This window comes from Mycteria americana, chromosome 16, assembly GCF_035582795.1.
Source record: "Mycteria americana isolate JAX WOST 10 ecotype Jacksonville Zoo and Gardens chromosome 16, USCA_MyAme_1.0, whole genome shotgun sequence".
Taxonomy (NCBI): Eukaryota; Metazoa; Chordata; class Aves; order Ciconiiformes; family Ciconiidae; genus Mycteria; species Mycteria americana.
The window spans coordinates 10,239,092-10,265,069 of NC_134380.1; the positions used below are offsets into that span (position 1 = coordinate 10,239,092).

Genomic DNA, 25,978 nt, shown 5'->3' on the forward strand with positions numbered 1-25,978 from the left:
AAAGTCCAAGACATTTAGGTTCAAGTTACTCTGGACTGTAAATCAGTCAGAACCTGTACTGCAATTGGGCCTTCATACAATTCAAATAATTCAAACTTTAACTGATTGTTTTTCTAACGCACCACCTTTCTTGACATAATACAAACACTTTCAATGCCTCTGTGTAACATAACAGTTATTGTCAGTACATGCTGTTTACTAAAGCCCTGAGCTCAATTTTGTAATCATCTCTCAGTGAAGATGAAGCAAAGTTCCTAAATTTCCATGCTAGATTATATTTATTCTGACAGAAACTCTGCAGGGGCAAATGCACAAAAGCAGGGCTAGCACTCATTAAAATGATTTGCTTCATCTTTCTTTTCCGCAGTGCATCTTTTCTTTTCCACTGTTTTGCCTGTGACTTCTGGAAGATCAATGCATAACTGAGTAAGTTAACAGAGTTCATCTGAGGAGTGAAACCCACATTGTTATTTGAATGTAAAGAGTGAAAACGACAGCAGGATCTGATGTCGAGTCTCCACCATCATTACTGAAACAAAAAGGTTGCATGTCCTCCTGTCTCTGAAAACATAGCTCTTAGCAAAACACTACTCTCTCTGCTGTGGTGCCCTTTGTCCCACACTTCTGGAATACCTATTACTTCCTAAACAGAGTCAAATTCTACAAGTTTTTTGACAGGTCACTACAGCTAAGTAATCCATCTGGCATTTCATATGATTAAGATGCCAGCTGACCAGCCTAGCTCCTGAAGGCCTCCTTTCACTCACAAATTAAGGGAGTAGCAGATTGAAAGCAACTTCACCTCTAAGCCAAATACTTCATTTGGCTATAAAGAAGCAGAACAGCTGGGGAGGAAGTTTAAGCCACTTGATCACTTTATAAGGAGCATTTTCCTTTTCATGAGTAGGATCAACAATTCCTCATTTGGACCAAACCTCTGAGATACATCACAGTTAAGCATTGTGTGAAAATGAGCTACAGAAAAAAACAGTTGCAATAAATAATGATAGAAAGCACCTTAGTAGCTCGCTGCCTCTTCTGTACTCATCTATGTTGCCGGAAAAGAGCTGAGGGGCAAAGAGGGGGGGATGGAACATCTATAAAGAAATTTATCTGTCCAGTCCAACTTTAGTTCACTTATCTGGAGAGTTCAAAAGAGGGATGGTGATGCTTTTTGTCCCAGGCTTTATTGGGAATAGAAGTGGGAATTTAAGAAGCAGAAGATGGGGATCTGTTTTTTTGCTGTGTCCTTTAAAGCACTAATAATTCAAAAAAAGGAATAGTTACTATGTTAAGTACATGAACAGTATCTAAGGAGGGGACAATGTCACAGACGTGAACTGACTAAGGCTACTAGGAAAACTCAAGTAAAATGTGCAAGTGTTATAAAGCTGACTTTGCTTTGGGGTGTTTCTGAAAATGGGATTAGTTTTACAGAGTAACTAGTTTTATTACTCTCCTACTGTTAGCAGGAGTTTGTACAGACAACACAAACAAAACACTGCCCTCAGCTGACACTTTTCTCCCTTGAATCTAACATTACTTCATAGATTGTCTGGTTTAGCAAGCTTTAACAGCCCAATTAATTATGGTGAAAGTGATTTACATGGGGTAGTCAGTGTATTTTCACTGAAGCAGCCTCATTATACTTCCATGGAGAGATTTTTTACTCACTTTTGGCCGCAGGAAACGAAAACAAAAAAATCTTCATAAAACTTTAGTCTTTCATCCAATGTCCATAGTAAATTATGTAGGGTGTGGAAAAAAAAAAAAAGACAAAACCTTCTCCCTGAGCTTACACCAGATGTCTATCACAACCACTCTTGACCATTTTTCCTTTTGTGTTGGACAGGGACAAACTTTCTTCTGTGTGACTCTCCAAGGAATGTGTGGTATAACCCAGAGGAGGGTTCAGCTCAATTTATTTTTAGAAAATTGAGAGCAGAGAATAAAAACAAACCTTTAAACTAAGAGAGACAATGATACTATAAACCCTACTGGCCTGTTAATATATGTCTGTTTATTGTAACACAATCTGTGACCTTCAGTGCACTGCCAGTGTCTGTAAATAATACAATGGGCTGCTTTTTTATCCCATGGGGATGTGAGTGCTAATGGAGCCTTTCAAAACTCAAATGGATGCCATAAGCTGACGTAGACTGTGCTATTGTGATTCTTATTTATGAGTCTCTCTCTCTCTCTCTCTCTTTCTTTTTAAGTACAAGTTCCAAAGTCACAAAGTGGATGGCAGAAAAAACACCCAGTCTGCATGGTTTGAGGTTGGATTAGATAGTTTATCTAACATTCATAAAAGTACTCCTGAAATGTAAGTTCCCTGCCTCTTAGATCTCTTGAGAGCAAAGTAACAGCTCATTCAAGACATTTATTCTTTTTTAAAAAAAATCCATGTTTTTTTCACTGGCTTCTTAGCCCTATAAAGCTGTTCACCACCTACTGAACCTTCACAAAACTTCTAATTGTTTAGCTGAGATCCTCCATATATGGATGGTACTATTCTCACCTCTTGGTTAGAGCAGCATAACTATGACACAGCTATGTACTCTGAGGTAAAAAATTGCTCGCCTTTAAAATTTCTTACAAGGTCTCAGTTTTCACCGCCAGCCCTTAGAGTCATCCCACTTGCTATACCAGTGGATGAAAACGAACTCAGAAGGAAACAGTCACGGGCAGTGAATATAAGTGACTTCTGCGAGTTCAGGTGATCAGCCATTCCTCCTTTGTTTAACTCCGCATTTCACATCTTAGGAAGGACCTCACTTCTCTGGATATTCCAATCATAGAATGTATGTGTGTGCATGTGAGCAGGCACACCCCGAGGAGATTCACTGGCACTAAACACCCTATAGATTTTACAGATGGGACTGGAACAACGGTTCTGTCCCCAGTGATACATTAACCAGCTTAGCAGGTTTTCATATGCAAATCTGGAGTGCCTCAGGTCCATCAGGAACCTGAAGCAAGCAGCAACCATCCCCAACGTTGTGCCATTCTGTCAGCATGAATATTTGTGGCACATACCCAAAGCTGTGCAGGTGTTCAACACAAATTCTTGGAAGATCATTATTTGTCATCTACCTTCTCTACCAGCACTACCAAATACCAGTCAGTTCCATGGACTTTTAAAGCTGACCATTCTATAAACATAGCACTGAAAGCCTGATTGGTAAGAATATACATGAAGGGATTGCCCAGTAGCTGCCCAGTAAAGGTCCTGAACAAAAAAAACCCAATTAAAATGTAGCAACACTTGGGCACTACCTCACTAGATACACAATAATCTCAATCCAATTTCCCTGTATTTAACTGCTTGCATAAAATGTATACTTACAGAATGCCTGTTTTCCACAGAATCTGCAAAATAAAATAACAATGTATAAGTTATGAAATGGCACATGGCAGAGTGTTACAGAAAATAGACTTTTATGTTTAATCTAACTTTTTTGTTCACCTTGCAATGATGTAAAATTGCTGCCTAAACTAAGGTTCAAGCTCTGGTCCTAAGAAGTATCCAAGCACTAGCTCAATTCAAGTATATGGGTGGGACCAGACATTTCAAAGACCGTGTTGAACAGTACATGTTTGACAGCTTTCCTGATTATGGTTTAGAGCAGAAGTCTCTACTGAGAGCACAAGCTGTTACTGGACAAAAAAGAGTCTTCCTTTTAGAGGCAAGTTCTCATGAGCATTATACTTCCTCTTCCAATTCCTTGCCAGGAAAATAACATACTGCAGAAATCCGGTATAGGATACAATTCTCAGAGCCAAATAAGATCCTGCAAAGACACCTGAAATTTTATTAATAAAAAGACGCTTGTTCCCAACGAAAGCCTGAGAGCCAGCGGCGTCTTTCCATTTAGGATCAGTGAACTTTAAGATTAGATCTTAGGCTTTTTTTTTTTTTTTTTAAGTGGATTTAGCTATTCAGAAGTTTCACAGAATACCTTCAAATACTAAAACATATATATTTCTTTGCCCTCTGAAAGTAAGACAATCTAGAGACATGAGGAAAGTCACTCCACTTTTAGAAGAGGACTTCAAGTCTTGTTAAAATTGCTCTTTTGTATGGCCTGTTAAGATATTTCACACGTGACAAAAGTAAGTGCTGAATCTTGAAGAGTACTTTCTTGGAAAGTATATAAAATTCAGTGGAGAGAGGTTGTGTCGAGGAAATTCATCTAATGCTCAAAGCAGAGGGTTTGGACTAGGACTCTGGGTTAATCTTGCCAGTATTTTTTCTATAAACGTGGGACAGTCTCTTAAGCTATGTTTTTTCTAAGTATGTATTTTTTAAATAGCAAATAATAATATCAGTCTTCCCATAGGCAGAACACTTATGTAAATTTTGAAAAGTTCTCTGAAATCATTAAATGAAGGATATTATGAAAAGTACTACTACCATAAATAGACCTTAATAAAGGTCTTTTAGAGACTCCCTTGCCGGCCAGCAGAAGTAATGAGGAAACTGGACACAGGTGAATCTAACTTCACAGATAACAATGCTAAAGTCTCTTTTTCTCCCTCCTTTATGATTACATCCATGTATATTTGTGGTGCAGTTAAACTTGTACAGTTTCTACCATCTGCATTTTTAACACGAGGATTCTGATTCTGCTTCACTGAAAGCAGCACCATGAACACAGTATACAATCAGGCTGCAATTTCTGAAACACAAAGAGACTACATGAATGCCACTGGCACTGTACACTATGAGTTTTCTCCAAGACGGTTCTACCCAGAACTTTTAGCCTAGGAAAAGGATTAAAACTGAGGTGACTACAGCACCTTATACCAGTGCATAAACTTAATTTCAGTATAAAATTGATCTCAATGTTTGGCAAGATTGATCCCTATATATTTAGCCAGTTTGATAAGAAACAAAATAAAAAGTTACATGGGAAACACGTAAAAGCTTTCTGCATCCTGAAAGCTGAGAGAAGTGGACAAAAACACTGCTGACACAGTGCTACATCAAAGCTTGACTTTAAGTGGACAAAACTATATGTAAGGTTTATGGAGTGAGGTATTAATGAGCTGTAGTTTAGTCCTCTGTCACAATGTATTGTGCTTACAGGAAGGAGGAAATGAGAAATTTTGTATAAATTCCAAACTTCAAACAATGGGATGTTTGCCACCCCAAAGCTACTAGGTCACAATAACAGATATCCCACCTCCTTGTTATCTGTCACCCAGATTCAAAACAGTGTGGCTTTCTAGCTAAGTATCATATCTCTACCAGGAGAATGTCATAATCTCTGTCCTTTGAAAGTGCTGCTGGAAGGCTGTATGATTTCTAAAAAGTACCCATGAGGTAAGCCAGCATGTAGCCTCTAATGAAAGCACAATGATATGGTGCTTTTGTTGATTCTTTGCTACGTCAATCTTTTCACAAAGTTTTAATTTCATTCCTGTTAAAAATATGAAGTGTGTTTTACTTGAAACACACTGATTTTACTGTGATGAAAGGGAACAGAGAGATTTTCAAATGACATCTGGCTTTCCCTTACTAACAAAAACAGGGAAATGAGATATGCTGGATTCTAGTCATATACAGAAAAATTGGTCAAGCTTCCATAGCAGGGCAAACAAGAAGCTGCATATTTCATGAAAGAAATCAGAGCTGAAGGTCTGGTCCTGGTGATTTCTAAAAGATTCCCAAGTCTAATAAAGGTAGGTGGTTTTATGGATTTCTGATTAATTTAAACTCTTGCTATTGCTTTTAGTTGATGGGGTTTTAAATTCAAAGAACACATGTTTACAAAGGAATACATTAACAGCAGGAATTTAAGATACTGTCATCCCCACCTGCTCTACCCTTTCTCATTGCTAGAGGTTATAGAGAAGAGAATATATGCCTAAAGAGTTGCAATTCATAATCTGTCTCAAACTCATCTCCAACACTGGTGAAAGCTGGATGCTAGATTATCAACTGAAGGTGCTGAACTGCAGACACATACTACATTCTGCCAAGGCCTTTATTGGAGCGGTAGCTTCTAACAGAGAATCTTGGCAGGCAGCTTGGGAACAGATCTTGCACAGGGGCATGCACGCAATTCAGCTTTGCATTTTAGGTTCAAGCAAGGTCAGAAGCTCCCTGTGTATTTGTGTCTTACTGAAACCATCTGGCTTTGCCTAATTTTTGGCTGAAGCTATTGTAAGCATTTGGCTCTGAAATCAATGTCTCACAGATCCAGGCTTTGGTCTAGAATATGTCTTGAAACCTAAAGATCCAAAGAGTTTTTATTTTGGAGAAGGGACAGGTTATTAGCTTGATTTTGGACTGCATGCAACTAGTATGTGCTCATAAGGCCTGAGTTTTGAATAGCATAATGAAAGCCCAGACCCTGTGAGTTTTCTCTGTGCTGGAAAAGACGTTCAGTGGGAAATTCTGGCTAAATACAGAGGTGTTAAGCCTGAGGCTCAGTAGCAGGAAAGTATTCGAGCAGATTTCCTGATTGCTAGAACTGATTTCTAATAGTTTGTTCCAAACCACTGAATGCAATGGGGATTTCTCATGCCTCTTTCCACTGGGATATATTTATTTTTCCATAGTACATTGTTGGTTGCAATAGGATTCTTAGAATTTCCTGTCTCGCCACTGCAGTTGCTTCCAAGTGACCAATTCATTTTTCCAGACTTAGCAGCATGAAGGCTGGCTCTGCATTTTGTTCACTAGATTTCCATTTTCCTAATAAGAAATTAGGAATAGGTATCCTGCAATAAGCCACTATGAGTTCAATTCAGCACACATCAAGATCAGTGCAAAGCCTGTCACTGGTTTCTGTGAGCTTTGGATCTGATACAGAGCAAAGGCCGAGTTCACTGAAAGAGCAAGAATGTAGTAATACATTGTCTTCCACAAGAAGTGTCCTGAAAAAATGTAAGAAAATCTGTGAACGGGAGTTGGCTTTAGTCTTCTCAGCAATATGAACAGAACTGTGCTACCCTGTGCTGGTTTTGGCTGGCTGGGATAGAGTTAATTTTCTTCATAGTAGCTAGTATGGGGCTATGTTTTGGATTTGTGCTGGAAACAGTGCTGATAACACAGGGATGTTGTAGTTACTGCTGAGCAGTGCTTACACAGAGTCAAGGCCTTTGCTGCTCCTCACCCCACCCCACCAGCGAGGAGGCTGGGGGTGCACAAGAACTTGGGAGGGGACACAGCCGGAACAGCTGACCCCAACTGACCAAAGGGCTATTCCACACCAGATGACGTCATGCTCAGCACGTAAAACTGGGAGAAGAAGAAGGAAGGGGGGGATGTTCAGAGTTATGGTGTTTGTCCTCCCAAGTAACCCTTACGCATGATGGAGCCCTGCTTTCCTGGAGATGGCTGAACACCTGCCTGCCGATGGGAAGCAGTGAATGAATTCCTTGTTTTGCTTTGCTTGCGTGTGCAGCTTTTGCTTTACCTATTAAACTGTCTTTATCTCAACCCACGAGTTTTCTCACTTTTACTCTTCTGATTCTCTCCCACATCCCATCAGAGGAGAGCGAGCGAGTGGCTGTGTGGGGATTAGTTGCCGGCTGAGATTAAACCATGACATACCCCAAGAACTGGGATCAATGTTGAGGGAAGGGGTGGAGCTGAGATAAAGAACCAGTATGGAGATGCTTGGACTTCCTGCCCCTACTGCCTCCTGGGAGGATGAAAGGTGTGATGGAAGTAAATCATGCATCTAAAAGAGCCTCCACCCACTCAGCTGAACTAAGTATCTGACACATCCTGACCCCTCCCTCAGGAAGGGCATCAGCTGCCAGCCTAGCCTGTTGGGACTCCGGCACAGGCAAAGCAGACAGCAGAGCCACAGTCATTTTATCATTCTTGGCAGTCTGTTGATTTAGACAATTGCCTGTTTTGCTTAAGTTTTGAACTGTCTCAGTTCTTTCTGAACAAAAAGCAACAGCTCTGGGACTGAGCTGGATATTCCTGACTCCCAATATACTTTGGCCTTTCCACAGAGCAACCAGAGAAAGGAAATCCCTAATTTTAAGGAAATTAGTTCATCGTGATAGGTGTGAAGGACTTTTAGACAAAGGTGTTATTGACCTGAATGGTACCAGTTGTGACCATTCCCCAAATTGCCATTTGGATGTAAGGTTTGATTCAAAACTGAAGCTTGAAGCTTTAGGTATTTTATGTAAAATACTAAAGTAACAGCCTATTGCTCTAGAAAAGGTTTTAAATCAATACCTGGGTGAACTTCCTGAACACTAAATCTGCTTTCTCCGAATTAAACTAACCTTTCAATAACAATGCAAGGACAACTTCATCTCTTTGAGTTGCTTCCAGAGACAATACTAGTGATCAGCATCTTCCTTAAACCTCTTATTATATCAGAGGAAATCTAGCGTTCAACTAAAGAGACTGACATTCTCTATCTACAGTACTATTATTTGACTTTCAATCAAAAGACACCTGACTAGACTTGGATTTCACAAATGACCTGCTTTTCCTACTGTTAATGGGTTAACTGTAGTTAACCACATGCAGGTCTTCTGGGATTTGAAACATGCATTTGACAGTTTGTTTCTGTCTATCTTAATGTAACACCTCTTTAGGCCTGGTACTCAGAATAAGGAAAGCGGCACAGCAGATAGGACAGGAAGTCTTACCATAGTGTGATGGAGACACTAAAATGATAGTAACAGGAGATAACATAGCCAGTACCAGGAAAATAAAAAGAAAAGGAGTAATGGCAGATGCTCAGCACACTGCCAAAGGCCTGGGGCTTGGAAAAGGTCAGAGCATTATCTGCGCTATGGATTCATGATTTGGGACAAGGACAAGCAATAGCTGTAGAACTCAAAATACAAGAGAAGTTGGTTACTGACATGGCATCTGCCTTACTGGGGACAGCAGTGAGATCCATCAGAAAAATGAAGAGGAAAAATATTTTAGCTCAGTCACAAAGAATTGCACCAGACATAACAACTACTGACAGCTCTTCAGCTTCCTCTCTAGTGGACACAACTTCTGGAATGCACAGACAACTCCTTGAAAAGACAAAATTGCTTATGAAGCACTCAATTCTAATTAAACAAACCCAAAACACAATAGTTACCTACAAACAAATAATAATAAAATGTTACATAGGTCTTAGGTGTTAAATCTGTCAAACTGTGTAGCTGACACCAATTCCCAAATTCATGTAATTTCCCCAGAGGACACGTTTGTCTGAACCATTAGCTTCCTGAAGTAGATTGTACTCTTGGGCATTTGCTCAAAAATCTCAAAGAATATTCAAACATAGTGAAGATCATAATGGTAAACCAACTTCTGCACCCACTAGTAATGCTCAACATCTTTCACAATTGGCCTTTAATATACTTATATTAATATATATTAAAGTACTTAAGAAGATAGATCTATTTTCTAGGGATCCTCCACTGCATTTATACTTTGCCACCTTGCAATCACACAGCCTAACAAAAATCAAAGTAAATGTTACATTTACATAGCCTGTAATGTAGCTATCCAAAGCAACTGCATAGCTATGGGATGCACTGCTTATCTAATTGAAACACTTTTCCTGTGTATCAGTCAGGAAAAACAGACGTGATTAAAACAATAAACTGTTACTATGTTTCCAAGAATAACTGAAACTGTAGAATGTTATGCAGACAAGAGCAGGTGGACTGCAAGATTAAGGGGTGCTTGCGTATCATCTGGCTAATTCAGCTTAGTCTTTCAATCATCTCATTTTATTGCAGTTCCTACTTTATGGCAAGTACAGTCTTATAAGTGCTTTGAATTATAGCTCTGCTGGACCAACCTTGAGTTTACACTACAACTCACAAAACATCCTCCTAGTATATAACACTTTCCATTATGTCAAAAATAGGAGTGGTGAAAGGTGTAACAGTCAGCTTCACACCTGGGCAGAAAGCAAGCGAGGGGTTATACAAGCAGCTTCTGCAGCTTGTTACAGGTCCAATTCACACTCACTGGAAAACATTCCAGAACATTAGTGGACTTCGGGTTCAGCCCTAAAGTGAGCTGGTTTTTTTTCTCATGATGCTGCCAGGTCATCCTCCATGAAGTGCCTAGCCCTGCTCTTTAATGTAAAGGATATTCTGCTTTTCACTGCAACACTGTGAAAAATGAGTACAACATACAGGCTCCGCACCAAGCCAGGAGCTGGATTCTGAAATTCTGTTCCCAGTGTTGTCACTCTCTAAACACATTGCCTTAAACAAATGACCTAATCTCTCCGTTTATTCAGCTGTAAAATGGAGATAAAAATTGCCTTATAAGTCCTCACAAGGGAAAATTAAATAATGTTTTCTAAAGTACTTGGAGACCCTCACATGAAAGATTCCCTAGAAACAGAGTACTGTGTTGGACCAGGTGGGAAATCCCTTATAAAATAGAAAAATAGCAAATTAAAACACAACGATCAAAAATTAAAAATGGCACACACACAACAAAGCCACTTGGTAAAATGGATGGGGACAAAATCTGAACAGTTTACAGCCCTAATATTTACAAATCTAGACTTCCTAACACAAAGAGAGGAAAGGAAATCCTTTCTGATTTAGTCTTTGACAAACTATGAAGAAAGGCTTTTAACCTACTGTCTCTGAACTCATTACTGCCAGAACATTTATAGGCAGTAATTGCCAGAAAGCTGCTAACGCCCGCATACAAAAGTCTGTGTTACAGGAGGTGGAAGGGTAGAGTGGCTGGCACATACAATCTGAGACAATTTTTGATGGTGCTTAGAACAAACAACCCACTCTACTGAAGTGATCATACTGCTTTAAAGGTTTTTAGAGTTTGTTGTTGGAGATTTTATAGATATTTGCTGGGGTTATATCCAAAACCAGTGTAATACTTTATAACACATGGCAAACATGCTCAACTAAGAGGAAAAGTGTTGTTCATGACCAGTTTGAGATAACACAAAATAGCAACCTAATCCTTAACAGGGCGTGTTCAGCTCCAGATTCAGATCCAGATGTATGGCCAAACTACTAAGCAGATAGAGTACAAATGGGCTGATGAAGTAGATGTTACAAATATTAGCCTTACTGCATTAAATATTATTGGTTTATTAGAAACCATGAAGGTGTTATGCAATTTATCAACACCGGTGATTTCGTAGCTGCCCTTCAGTATGTTCCTATGTGACTTGGATCTCTTTTTTATGGCATTTATCTTCTAAACTATTCAGTCACAAATTTATCTCTAATCTCTGTACAAATGCTTCCTTTATGTGTTTAATTTTTCACTAGCTTACTTACCATTATTAGCTTTTCTGATTTCACTATAAACTGTTTCAGTCCCCTTCTGTACAGGAGCTGGAAAATGTATTGGCACAGAATCAATTTCTTTTCTTTTTTTTTTTTTTTTTGTTTGCCTTATGAAAAGCTCCTTAAACAAACAGAACACACTGTTTTACTTTCAGAGGAAGTAGTTACATAAGCAGCAATGAGCCTGTGGAGTCTGTATGAAAAAGCCACTACACCCCCTCCCCCAAACCCAGACTGTAATGTTCTGAGAGGGAGATGTCTCCCCCTTTATATAAAAATGATGATGAAAATAGGCTTCCCTTTCCAAATTTGACTTTAACATTCTAATAATCTTATCAACTTAAATTGATACTGCTTTAATTTTACAGAGACATCTACCACTAGAGAAGAGTTTGTCTGGAGAACTTTGAAGAGCTTCTTCAATTTGTTCTAAGGATTTATGGATCCTAGACCTGAGGAGATCTATCATTTGGAAGACTAACTACACCCCCTTTTGGCAACTAGCCTGATTAAATCTTATAGGCACAAAAATAATCTAATTTTCTGTTCTTTGTGAAATGTCTCAGAAGAATATTTGCAGATTTCACACTGCACTGCTTCTATTTAGGTGCTACCTGGGAAAGGTCTCCTCTCAGTTCCTCAGCATGGCAGACTCTTCCATTAGTGCACTGAGATCAGGTGGACATAGCAGGAGTGAAGGCTAAGAAGGCTTGTGGAAAGATAGAAAGGAGAAAAAGCAAATAGAGAAGATCTGTGCCTCTAGGAACACAGCTGGGATACAAATGCAGTGTTAGTCTTAGACACATACTTTTCAGACTCTTAGGTTTACAAAAAAGTGCCTGTAAACCTCTGTTCTTGCACAAGATGGAAAGTAAAAAGCTCTTCCTTTTTTGCTATCTGACATCTGTGAAAACCTATCCACAGAGTTTTGATACCAAACTACAGGCACTTACCCCAGTAGGGAAGGGGCAGAGCCTTGTCTAAAGGCCTGAAAACAGCAAGAACTCAGTTTCTCTATGGTCAGTGTAAACACTGCTCTGGCTAGTAGGAAATTAGAACAATTTCCTCTATTTCTTGCATGGTTGTAGATTAAGAGTCCCTGGGCAACCATAGTAAAGCAAAGTGCTCCAGAACTCTGTGCATTTAAAACCACTTTCTTCATTTGGTATAAAGACCTATGCAGGCAGGGTCTAGGAGCTTGCTGTTCAAGGATCTCAAAGCGTTTTAAAAACATTCATTCATTTCAGTTAAACTGAGCCTCTTAGAAAACCTCAGAATTCTATCAATATCACCTCCAATTTCTGTGGATCTTCAATAAACCAAGAAGTTAGATTTTTCTAGTTAAATTAAAAAAAAAAAGGTTGTTCCCTCTCTGCAAGAAACTGGAAAGAAAATTCAAATTTCTGGATACAGAGTCCTGTACTTTAGCTATAAAAAACATTTAAAGAATTCAGCCATATTGATCTGCAGCCAGACTCAGAATCATGACTGTTACTGTTCTGCATTGTTCGGAAGAACCTAAGTGTCTCTGGTACCACATTCTAATTTCCCAAAGCTAATTTCATTATTTTAAATTCTGTTAAGCATCCTTTAAATGTTGGGAGCTAACACATCAGAATTGAGTTGCAAAACTGTTATTAATTTCAACAACAGTAGGAGTTACACTTCACTGAGTGCCTAATCACAGCTTTCAGACTTGCAGTTTTGGCATGAACTTTGTTTGCAAAATAGTCTGAAGATCTTGAAGCGCATTTCATATACTTATGGACTATTGCTTAAATGATCAATTCAGTTTCCAGTGAAGTAAGAAGTAATCTTCTCAGAATTTTAATGAGAGGTAGCTCATTTCTTTTGGAATACTTTTTTTTAGCAGATTACAGTCCTAAATCTACTCATGTTGACTCTGTGGAAAGACTTGGTGGGAGGCATTTCCTTAGCTTGCTTTTTTTTTTTCAGACCCATTTCATTAAATTGTGATATAATGCCACTGCCCATGTTATTTTCTTTGTTAATCTTCCAAAAGTCATCTCAGCACTGAAAAAATGTGCTAGGAGAAATTACTTGGATGATTTGACATTTTGTTCCCACTAACTTTATAACGTTGCCACCCTGCAGATAACTAACCAGCTATAAAAGTAAAAGAAGGAGCATGTTCTTATTCAGCCATGATTAGCGGTTTCTCCCTTCTCACTTTAGGGATATTTCCTGATCTTACTTTAGCACTGGCCTTTGTTTTTGCTCAGATTAACAATAAAGGGTCTAAATCACTTTGCCATCTTTTTGCACAACTAAGCTTTAGAAAAGATAAGCACTATATTTTTGTCAAGCATATAATCTCTGTAAGTATTCAATTTAATCATTCCCTAGAATTACCACCTCTTTAAATACCAAATTAACATTCCACTATGACTACCCCAAATAAGAGCTGGACTGTGTAGCCCCAACTCTACCTCGTATTTGTCTAACCCCTACTTCAAAAAGTAGGTATCAAGTTATTCCCCCACGGAATTTTTAAAATAAAGCAGTGAAACTTTGCTTCTAACAAGTTTACCACTCACTATCAGTAATACTGTAATGAAGCCTGGTTTTTGCTCCTCATACAGAAGCACAATACATATAAAGTTCTTGATGCACTAGCCTATTCGCCATTATACTGTGTTAAAAAGTATTACAGAAATGACCAGCTAGTGCAGACATGGCTGGAAAAACAGGGTGAAACCACTGTTTTCAAATGTAAGTAGTTCTTTACTGTCAAAGACAAGATGTACATCCTTCTACAATTATGTAAACTTGTTTTGAGGTGGCATTCAATTATTCCTGATTCCCAAAAGTGACATAAAGACTACTGTTATAGCTTAGATACTGCAGCATTTATTGCCGTAGTCTTTCACAACACACAAAATATGATTATCCTGCTCCTGAGATGAACATTAGTATTGACATTGACAGCAGTGGCAGGAAGAACAAATGATTGGGAAGATAAATTAATTTCAAGTTAGTCCTGAGAGATCAAAGAAATCTGGAGTTCCTCAAAAGGCAGAAGGAATCAGACTCTAGGTGCAGCCTGCTGGATGAGATATGCGTGCCCAGAGAAAAGGTAAGCGTGATATACTTTGTCTTCATTCAGAAAATAGGTGGAAGCAAATGAGGTGCGATAGGGATTTGGAGCTAGGGACCAGACCTTTCAGATTATTACCTAAGAAGGACTGGTCATAACCCACAGACAGACATGAAAGGATATTATGATTTGAAACAAAACTTGTACAATAACATCAGCGTGGCAGAAATAACAGTGGCGGTCCTATGGCTGAACTGGTTTTGTCAGTGTACATGATTGTGACAAGGGTATATAAAGAAACTTGGCTTTGCTTCTCTTTTCCCAAGAATAAATCTCATCCTGTTCTTATTGTGATAGGCAGTGCAGAGCTGAAAGAATTAGTCTTGCAAGTTGGTTTCATACAACTCCTTCCATTTAAGCAGCATCCTCAAGATGCTCTGAAAGATTAACACATTAAATACTTGCAGTGCAGTTGCCATTTACATAACCAAAGCATGCATTTGGTAAGCATTCACTTGTGTCCTGGGTGCAACAAAAGAAATAGATTAGGGAGCTGTCATATCTCAAGATACTTGAAGCACTGTTCAGTCTTAGAGAATCAATTACTGTTCTGTATGTCACACATAGGTCTGTAACATGAGACAGCATTCAGTTAAAATAATCTGATCTCATTTACACACTATCTTTTAAACATTAGTTTGCAGTTTAATGGGGTTCAGTCTACATAGCATGGGAACTATCTTATTACTCAGTCTGGTATACTGGAATAGTGTCATATATCAGGAATGGGATGAAAAGACTATTTTTAGAGATGCTGATCTTGCATTTAATAGGGCTTTTAATTTAAATAATCATGCACTAGCATATCTTTACCATTCTACACCATTATATTCTGTAGTGCACACTCAGAAACAGTTGTAACAATTAAGTATTAGCGCTATTCTGAAAAAGAGTACAACTATGGTATCTCAGTGCAGAATTTAGCAGAGGTGGATAAATAGCATGCTTAGAACACAGGGAAAACTCTGTGATGAATGATACCAGCAAGTGAAAACAGAGAAAGAATAGGAGGACTGGCTGTTCTGGGAGAGCTTTGCTGCCAAGCTTGAAGAGTGAGCACTTTTGCCCAAACATCTGTATTACTAACTAAACAATCATGTCTGTGGTCTCTGAAATAAGTGAGTGGTCCTTCCTACCAGGAAAAAGCAAATTAATCAATTTCTTCCTCAGTCTGCTTCTCATTCAGCTAAAGCAAAGAAGCTAGAGCACAGCATAAACATCTCTCGTGGGTTTTATCCACTTTTAGCTACCTGAAACTTTTTGTAAATTTCCGAAAGATTTAACAACTTTCAACACAAAGGCATAATGATATCCCAGTTCTCCAGATGACACAGAATGGTTGAAGTGTGCATTTGGATGTTGAGAATAAATTTCAGTGGATCTGCAGGGACATGTACCTTAGCCTCATGCTGTGAGGTCTGGTTACTGTTACCACAGAACTACAGGGAGGAGGCCAAAGTTATCTGGGCATCAATATTCTCATTTCTCTGTTTAATGTGCCACAAAATCCAGGATGGTCTCCAGGCCTCTCCAGACTGAGAGACTAAATCTACGCTGGTCTCTCTTCCTTCTCTATCACAAGTGAATTACAGCTTTGACCCTTCAGCCAGTTCCTTTATAAAGGAGGAAATTCCACTACTTTCAGTTCTCTCCATTATCCTACCCTGTGGCTAACCTCAAATGGCTCTCAGTGAATTTGGACTCTATAACATGGAAGATTCACAGCAGGCTGCCTTCTGCTCAGAGCCACAGCTCCAGCTGGGAGCCCTGCTCTGCACAAACCTCATGTGGATGGGAAGGGCAAGTGCACAAGAGGATCCCAAGGGCAGAAGGGCTGCAATGAACAACAGCATGGTTGCCACAGCATCATCTAGATTAAGGAGCACTACTGGCATGAAACTGTTGTGCACACAAAACACAACCTGCTCTTACATTCACAGGTGCCAATATCAGACCAGTGTCAGGGAGTAGCAACATGCCCAGAGTTGCTCCCAAAATATAACCATAGAGGCCAGACAGTTTATTACCTCTGTGAGGATCAAGCGTTGATACTTCAACTTCAGTGTACTCCACCTCAGCACTCTCAAGGTCAGGTCCTGCCCCAAAAATATCAAGAAGATGTTTCTTTGTAGGACTGCATGCTTCATTTGAGCTGTGGGCCTGATCCTGCTGCTGCTGAAATTAATGGACAAGTCCTCATTGACTTTGATAGGTGCAGGATCAGGCCCTACTTATGGCAGATGTGAGTTACTCTGCTAAAAGTTGTAAGGCCAACCCATTCCTAAGGGTCATCCCAATCTGAAAGGCAGTAGACCAACTCAAGCCAGATTTCTGAAACTGTGGGATGTGCAAATTGTGCCTAAAACTCTTACTTTCAATTTAACACCTTCCAAAGTGGCACAACACAAATGGAGCAGGGATTATCTGAGATTCTCCCATATTCCTGCTCCAGGTCCAGCTCTTCTCTCTTCTATTTCTCTCCCTGCCATTAATTTTCCTCATTTTCTATGGCTGCTATGGCAGGACACTTCCCATTCTCCACTTTTCTCACATTTAAAACCTTCTCTAAGTCTTTCATGGCCTCCCTTATCACGTCTCATGCTCTCAATTTCTGCTTTGCCAATAAGCAATTTCAGCACTTTTCTCTTATGTTGCCCTTCAAGCTCTCCATAGAACATCTACAATGGCAACCCATCTTCATCCTCAAAACACTTTTCTGCCACAATGCCCACAGAAAGCCTGACAATGATTAGACACCTGATTTACTAAGACTACTGGCTGACAAGTACTGGCTACCTGGATACAACAGGCACAAGAAACAGCTGTTGCTTTCTACTCTGTCTTTTCCTTAGGGTGGAAGTGGTTTTCTACTAGATTTCTGTAAAAGTTGGAAGGAACCACAACAGTCATTTAGACTAGAATCCTGCAGAACTGCTTGTGGATTTTTTTAGAACAGAAATTAAAGAAAGATGTAATGATTAGAACAGCAAAGTTTTGGAGCAGCCTTCCAATAGCATTGGTGAGAGAAGGAAAAAAAAAAGCTGAACAAAACAGTGTTTAAGGTGGCTTATTAGTTAATTACAAAGTTTAAATTACATGCTACCTACAATAGCAGTGATTCTGAATGATCAATACAGCCTTACGTTCCTATGTTTCTGCTGTCTGTCTGTTTGTTTTGCATGAGAATGTCTCTCTAGTTCTAATTTGACTTATTCAGGCCACCATGGAGTAACTTCCATGCACTGACTATAAGCTTCCTTTTTGCTTGCTGAAGTAAAAGCTATTGTCACACAAATGCAGAACAGATACTGTTATTTTTAGAGGTAAATGAATAACAGACTTGTTTTTCACATCTGGTAGAGAGATCTGCAATAGCCTAATTGGTTTTAATGAAGCTGCCCAATCCACAGTAGGTAAGGATTGAACCCATTTATTTCTGGCACACATGAAGATCATTAGACCAGAGCCCATTTTATCTGAAATAGGTGGGATACAGTGGAAAAAACAAGAGTCACTGAGCTAGAGTTTCCAAAGGTTGTTTCCAAGTTTTCCTGTGAAATTAACTTAGTGCAGCACCTTTCTCTTAGTTTTGTGGTACAATGCTGCCCTCCACACTCAGGATTGCATCAAAGAATTATCGATTAGGTATTCCTGCCACCTATGTTGCATACAGGCTTATGCAGAAGTCTAGTTCCATGCTCTGGATTAATTTTAGCTTAACTTTGATCTTTAATTATACTAGATGCCTTTCCAACTGTCTTTCAACTCATGGTCCAATAGACAACCAAGTCAAAATGTACTATAAGCCATCAGAAATTGCATCTAACCCATGAGAATACTTTCACATCAATATAAAACAAAAATATATGGGCAAAGTATGCTTTCAGATGGCAATACCCACATATTTAAGTACTTTAACTAAATATCTTTAAAACACCAGTCTTGAAGAATACAATGTGCTAGATTATGCAGTACTTGATGACACATTTTAATGAGTATATATATCTCCCACATGGTGTCTCAAGGTATTTGGCAGGTTATTTTATTCAGATTTCATAGCAGATTATTAGTTTTAATGCGTAAGTATTTCAAGATATACAGAAATGAAGAAAGGACAGAGAACTAAAAGAAGCAGAAGACTGTAGAAAAGATTTTTAAAAAATTTTTTTTGTGTAGAACTTAAAATTTTGAGTCTAAGTTGTATTTTTATACCATCCTTCATTAGATGGCCTGGAATCCAGCACAATTGATTACATTCCATAATGCAGTTGGTAAATGGGTCCTATCATTGTCATTTTGCATGTAAGGAAAAAGAACAAAGCTCAGCTAAGGAAAGTCTTCCCCACTATGAAAGAGAAAAAGGAAAGGCCTGGACCTATCAAATCCTGACTGCTACCATTAGAAAACATCACAACTTTCAATCACAAAATAATTTTAAAATCTATTGTTTAAGTATGAAATTACCTTTACTCTCATCTGTTGATTTCATGTGATTTTCACTATCTTCAATGTAACCTGATCCTAAAATTTTAAAGCAAAAGTTGAGCTGAGAAAATATATAGCCAATCAAATAAATGAGTTACACAGCTGCAACTCCTATTGCCATTATGTTTATTTACATATGAGAAATTCTACTTTTAGATTCACACCTAAGACATTCATCTAACACAGGTGGGAAGAACGTGGCTTTTTAAATTACCAGCTAAAAAACACCCAAGGGGTAACTTAGTTTATATCAGGAGCTCTAAACAATATGTCCACCTATCTTTGTAAAGTACTGAGATCCTGGGATGAAAGGTGCCCAGTCACGGCAAGTTAACATCGCTATACTGTGGGCACATCACAGGACCATGTGCCACAACTCAGGTTTCCTCTCTGGAATAATTTTCTTGCAGCTGTGTCAAAACTGTCAAAGACAGAAATTAATTTTCTTTTACCATGATTTCTCCATCTGTAATATTGTTAACTGATTGCCTGGTAGAAGTGTCTGAGCAGACTTATAAACCAATCTTTGTATAAGACATGCTCATAAAAAACTGTACAAAGACAAAATGATAGAAGATACTTGGGAAAATGTTATTGGTATTCCTCTGTATTCCCAAAACACTGGGCCCTACCCAAACCACAACCATGTGAGTCCAAAATTTTAAATAAATGTTTAATTAAGCCAACTCACTTACTATTGCAAGTCTTACAGCAAAATATCCTACCTGAATAGTAGTCTCCATCATTGTGCTGTCTTGTCAGTTTTTCACTTGTCAAGTTTGTAGCCAAGGCAGAACTGAAAAGCAAACCAATAAAAGTTGATGTAATTATCCAAAACCAGTCAATAAAAACAACATGATGATATGCAAAGATCAGTCATTGTCTATGCTGACTACCACGCATTCCTAACTATTGAAGCTAATGAAAATTTTCTCTTTGTCTTTAAGAGAAGCACAAACAAACTTTAAGGTAAAAAAATGTTCCCTCTTGCATTACTCTCCTTTAAGACCTCTGTATTTTTAATTCCATATCTAAATGCATTCAAATGCAGGCCTGACGTTCTTCTATTTCTCTTAGCTGGCCTTTTTTTTTTTTTTTTCTATTTTTAGAGTATTTCCTCATCCTGTTGTTGTGTAAGCAGGTGGTACATGAAGCACAACCATCTATCTTCTGCAGGTGTGTGCCATAATAAACTATATTCATATGGTGAAAGGCTTCCAGCCCTTTAAACAGAAATACTTCACCATTACTATAAAGCAAGCTGTCTTACCCAGACATCTCCATGGATGGTCCTTTAGCTTAACAGAGAAAAATAAAAGTATCTATTAATAGATTGCACAAGTAAAATAATTTAAAAGTAAAAATCAAAACAAAAATATAGTGATTATCTACCCAAATCAGCATAATTTCTCTTGGCTATCACAAAATTCATTACGTAGTATCTTACATCCTGTTTATCACCCAGGTCCCTTAAATAGCTCTTTCACAGACAACCTAAGATCTCAAACCCCAGACTTTAGCCTGCCCAATTTAAGCAGTCTGGGACATCCAGATACTCCCAATTTTCCCAAGTATTTTGCAGTGTACTGTATATCACAGGATAAACCAGATTTACTTACTTTCTGAAAGAACGTGATCTGAAAGAATACCTTAATGATAAAAGACAAATCCCTAAGTGAAATTGTATTACAGTGTGGGCAGAAAAAAAACCCCCACAACCTAATAATCTTAAATTTCTTTCATGAGGACTAGAGAAGTACCTCAATTACACCTGAGTTGGGACCCCAAATCAAATTGTCATAGCTCTATAAGGGATCAAAAAAACTCCTCAGGCCCTGTCTGCCTCTACATTGAACGGGACTGAATTCCAGACCTAGGACTGCATCAGAACAGTGCAATTCTGGCCTATCTCCAATATCCTTTGCTCCACTACTGCCTTCCCAGCACCATTAGTTGGATGCTCCCATTCTGCCCAATATACTTGGAAAGCTTCAGCACATTTGCAGCTTAATTTGGGCCACACGGCATTTTAAAGTAGTTTTTTAGTTTTTTTAAATTGTATTTAGTCATCTCCTGAAGCCTCACCCCTGCCTCAGCCCCACAAGCCTTTGCTCCTGAAACAAATGCAAGTTTAACTGTAATACATTTGTCACCGAACAAATAAAAGGAAACCATTCATTACCCTTTTTCTTCTTACACAAAAACCACCATAAAGTGAGAGTTACTGCTCCTGCAATAAGTATTAGGGCAAATGCAGTGATGACTCCTTTCTGCCAAGCTGCTAAGATGACTGGAAATAAGAAAGACATGTTTAAGAGAGTATGTACAGTGACGGTCATCATTACCAACTTCTGCAGTTCCTGACCTTTCATTTTACTGCAAATTGGTCTTCTTACACACTGGGGAAGAACTTTAAGGAGACTTGCATGCAAAGTGCACCACTGGGCCTCTCCTTTGTGACCAAAAACTCGGTACAACAATGGGTTGCTTTTAGCTCGCATCTGGCTCCTTTGGCATTTGAGCATCCCTTACACTTTTCTATGCAAATTAGATAATCTCTGTTTATAAATGGATCTCTCTGTTTAACTTCTGACAGTGGCGGAACAAATGCAAGTAAGGGAGTTACACTTAGTAACATCCCAGATAACATGACCTCACCTATCATGACGACATAGTATGCCGCTTATCAGAAAAGTTAGCTTACCACTGATGGTTATTGGATGGCTTTTCACAACCACATTAGCTCGATTAGAAGCCATGCAGTAATATGTCCCCGTGTCCTGCCTGTTCATTGCTTCCTTGCGCCACATGACTCTGTCTGCATTTTCACTTTTTTCAAATAGAAGAACTTCATGATCAGTTTTTCTAAAAATCCTGAAGTGGATTGGCCAAGATCCTTCTGTCACAGAGCAGAGAAAAGCAGTCTCACTGCCATCTTCCACTTCTCCATGTGGAACACTGCCCAAGCTAGCATTCCCAATTGGTACTACAGAAGAAGGCAGAAAGAAAACAAATGTTAGCACTATTAGAAATAACTTTGATGATAAAATATTGTATTGTAGAAATACTTGCTTTAATGCTCAGTTAAACAGAGACTGAATGCACAGTATTAATCCTTCTGAACAGTCTCTGCCAGACAGCATCCTCTAGTACATATTTTTATACACCCAGAAAGAGAGAGGGCACTATAAAGAAACAAAGCAGACAGAGAAGGAAACAATACCCATTCCACAGAAGTCAGTCAGTCTCTTTTCTTAAATTCCTTTGGATGCCCCTCAGGCCCCAACCTACAAATTATTTAGTTTTCAGAAATAATACACTCAGCATTTCAATAGTGTAAATAATTATAGTTCATTTTATGTAGCTATGCCTTCACAGTTATGTAGAGTTATGCTATTTTACGCTAACTGTATTATATCTTTCTTGTAACATTTAATATACAATAGTGAATATCAGCAGATAATGGATCAAGTTCTTGAAAGGCATAAGCAAGTCCCAAATTCTAATGGTTACAGAATATAGCGAACACAATGAGGGAAGTTAGTTTGCATTTGAACAAGTTGTAAGAATATGCATAGCCAAAATACAGTTTTTAAGTTTGCTGTTTTACAAATTAAGTACATTAGCATATACAGAGCTAGCATAGGACCAGATGAGCATCAGCACTTATAATTACATGGGGAAAAAATGTACATACGTTCTGTGATGCAAGGCATGTAGAATGTTAGTAGCTTCACAAAATGTTTGGGATATGAAGCATCTGTTTTGCTAAAAATCGCTAAACAAAATTTCTCTGGAAATATAAATGTGTTTGGGGCAGGGTCATGGGTAACACAAGGCAGATGTAAAGGAGGAGTCATTAAGGCAACACTGGTACAGAAAGTGGAAGGAGGAAACCAAATCCGATATGAAAAGATGCTAGTCATGAAAGCCGTATTTGTATTAGATAGGAAGCAGATTTAGATAGAAGATGTGGGTTACTACGACTGATCCCATGATAGAGAGGATTGCTCTATAAAACATAAGTCTTTTTTCAGATCTGGTACAGACAGAAAGGACAGAATACAGAGAATTCGAAGCCACCACCTCAGGAGTGGTGGACTGCAGAAGATTGGCTCACCAGGCTCTAAAATGTGACTTTCTATTCAGAACTTCCAAACAGCGCCACAATATATCCTGAACCATTTCTCTAACAGCTGGGATACACTAGTTCCAGCAAATAAATACCCACTTGTTAATGGACTAAGATTATGCTTTGTATTTGTTTATTTGTTAGCTGTTATTTCAAATTACCTTGACTTTAAATCCTACTGGATAAATCTCTTCAGAGTTTTATCATTCAGCTTCTCTCTAGTGTTAGCAAAGGTAGTTAAGGTACAGTCCTACTTCTATAGTCTGGGCAAATGCAAATACTGTATTAAAAGACCTGTTTGGGGGCTCAGAGAGTGGAAAGCACGTCCTTCAACTGTGCAAGAATCCAACTGACTCAGAAGAAATGCAACAATTCTGGATGTATCTGTTCTAGTCATATACAACTCAATGTCAAACTCAGAGGGAAACCAGCCTGTTAACCACAAGTTTATCTTATTAAAACCAACACAATTTGGGTTAAAGCTGGGACACAAAACTGAAAACTCCTTGGTAGAGAGAGATTCTCTCTTCTTTTCAATAGGTGAAGAATAGACTTTTCCTCTGGTCTTGGGCTACTTTGCTGTAATCTGGTTAGGTAAATCTAAAATACTGCTGATACATTCAAGAAAAGTAGCAAGGAGCCAAGGATATGGGTTAAAATGGCTCTACAAGTGGATCTGCCATCACCAATTCTCTTACTTACAGTCCCAAAGAACTCTATTTTTTTCCAATAGCTGTATGCGGTTACTATCTGGTCAAATGACATCGACATAGATGCCAACAACATGCATAGGATACACAGCTCTACTTATCTGTCACCAGATACTGCCAAACCACTACCAAAACAGTCAAATTTTTTGACAAAACTGACCAACTCTGAACCAAGTAAGGTAGAGGTGACACTACTGAGCAGACAAACATTTTGAAGATGTTACAGGCAAATTATTATTTCCTTTAATAAAAGGTCAATACCTACAATTAGTTGGTTCCTTCTGTAGATTAAGAATATTCTCAGGTCCTCTAGGAGCAGCAGGCACAATCAGTGCTTTATTTCCACTTGGATAGGAGACTATTATTTCTGCTTACCTCATTCACTAATAAAGATGAACCCCAACAAGACAGTATCTGTCAACATGAAGCCTGCAACTGTTAGGGACCTTCATCTAGTGCAGAAGGCTTCAATATGCCACCTCAAACAGCTACTCTGTTCTCTACAATTATTTACCTTAGATTTTCAAATTAAATCCAAGGTACAATCCGTATCTTGAGTACAGGATATCCCATAAACTTCCTTAAGGCCTGTAGCAAAACCTATTGTTAACAAGTAAGTTCTTTGGGCACACAGGGAACTGCTTGTGATGGGGACAGAACATACCTAAATCAGTGAGAGAATTTTCCCAAGCCAAACCTTTGAACCACTAGGATCTAAGCCAGGAACTGTCACAGGAAACCTCACTACCATCTGCTCTGAGTGCACCAAACAAATCTTCAGAAACACGGTATACTGGTTAAAAAATCCTGCCAAGACAAGACGCTCCCTTACACACGTAATGACAGGGAAAACCACACACACGTGTTTTAAGAGTTACAAGTCCTGACGCTGGTCTTATGTGGCCTACTACAGAATTATTGTTTGCTTTGGTTTCTCTTCATATCTGCCAATAGCACACTTGCAAATCACAGCTTTTTCACTTGCATTCCCCTTCTTGGGGTACTGCTAAGATTCCTAGCGTATTATCAGATGTCATGCTTTCTTCTGTGGACTTCCAATTTATCTTCTTTTTAAAGCTTCAACTACCAACTTTTCTCATGGGCAGAGGAATTTTCCCTTTCTACTTCACACATATTTGTAGATCAGAGACTTTGCTCATATACAGTATCTCCTAGTTGCTAATAAAGCATAAGAATAGACTGACTTTCAGATCTACTTAGCAATTGCAGCTTCTGGTGTTGAACATATGCTCAGTGCCTCTGAAAACTGCAACTAATAACAGAGGCATTTAGAGGGATTATTAAAAGTGAGGATTTATGTCTTTTACCAGGAATCTAGCTAGCTCAATTATTTTAGTGAGTAAAATTGTAGACTAACTCCAATATCATGATGTATAAATTTAGTCCAGTCCTATGAAAATCAAACATAAAGAAAATGGGTCTGGTCCTGAAATTTTTAATCATTAATTTTACTAAAACAGCTTCTATAAGATTTCAAGTCAGATCTGCTTTTAACATTAAAATAAACTCACTTGTAGTTAACTTGATTTGGATTACTATCAGGATTTTTACTTCAGTGACAAATAGTCTGTGATACAGATCTCCAACTACTTTTAATTCAAAGGAGCAAAAATTTGTAAACATTTCACATCCATTTTGCTTAGTCCATCATTTGCTGCTACAGTTTCAAAAATCAAAATATGACATTAGACAAGAATAAGAATTAAACCAACTTACCTATTACTGTAATGTTTAGAATATTGCTAGTTTTCATACCACTGGAGTGATTATTTCTAGCATCACATTTGTATCCTCTTTTGTCATTTTGTCTAATATTTTCATCCAAGAATGTAGCATATGTGTCATTAATTACTGTTTTCTTAACTTCACTTCCTTTGTAGAACGTGAATGTTATTGGCGGTGTTCCCATCACTGAACGACAGATTAACTGTAGAGGCTTCCCTAACACCACCTCCGGTAAACCACTGATGACAGAAAGAGTGGGCTTGGAGACTGGAGCTAAAAGGGGAATAAAGAAAAGTTTGTCGCTAATTACGCTGCATAAGGCCAAAAGTTACAATATTATTTTATAGAAAACATAAATATACAATATTTAGCTAGTTTGCACACACAGCCTATATTGGGAAGCTCTTCCTCATTGATAGAATGGAAGCAGGGGGTGACTTGAACAAAACAAAAACATAGGTAATAGAACATATGTGACAGAATAAAATAGCATACAAGGAGAATGTAAAGGAA

General features: G+C 38.5%; 1 protein-coding gene across 6 annotated transcripts in view; it reads right to left on the minus strand.

Moving 5' to 3' along the window:
* The window catches only part of PECAM1 (platelet and endothelial cell adhesion molecule 1), a 48,418-nt gene that overhangs the window by 3,161 nt on the left and 19,279 nt on the right, over positions 1-25,978 (minus strand). For 3 of the 6 annotated variants that reach the window (XM_075519230.1, XM_075519226.1, XM_075519227.1), the window contains 9 exons: positions 25,457-25,738; positions 21,582-21,863; positions 21,060-21,167; positions 20,148-20,175; positions 19,603-19,673; positions 18,857-18,913; positions 16,420-16,488; positions 11,266-11,322; positions 3,350-3,372 (listed from right to left, as the gene is read on the minus strand). In XM_075519230.1, the coding sequence (XP_075375345.1) occupies positions 3,350-3,372; positions 11,266-11,322; positions 16,420-16,488; positions 18,857-18,913; positions 19,603-19,673; positions 20,148-20,175; positions 21,060-21,167; positions 21,582-21,863; positions 25,457-25,738 (977 nt within the window). The other 3 variants (XM_075519228.1, XM_075519229.1, XM_075519231.1) reach the window with 3 other exon arrangements.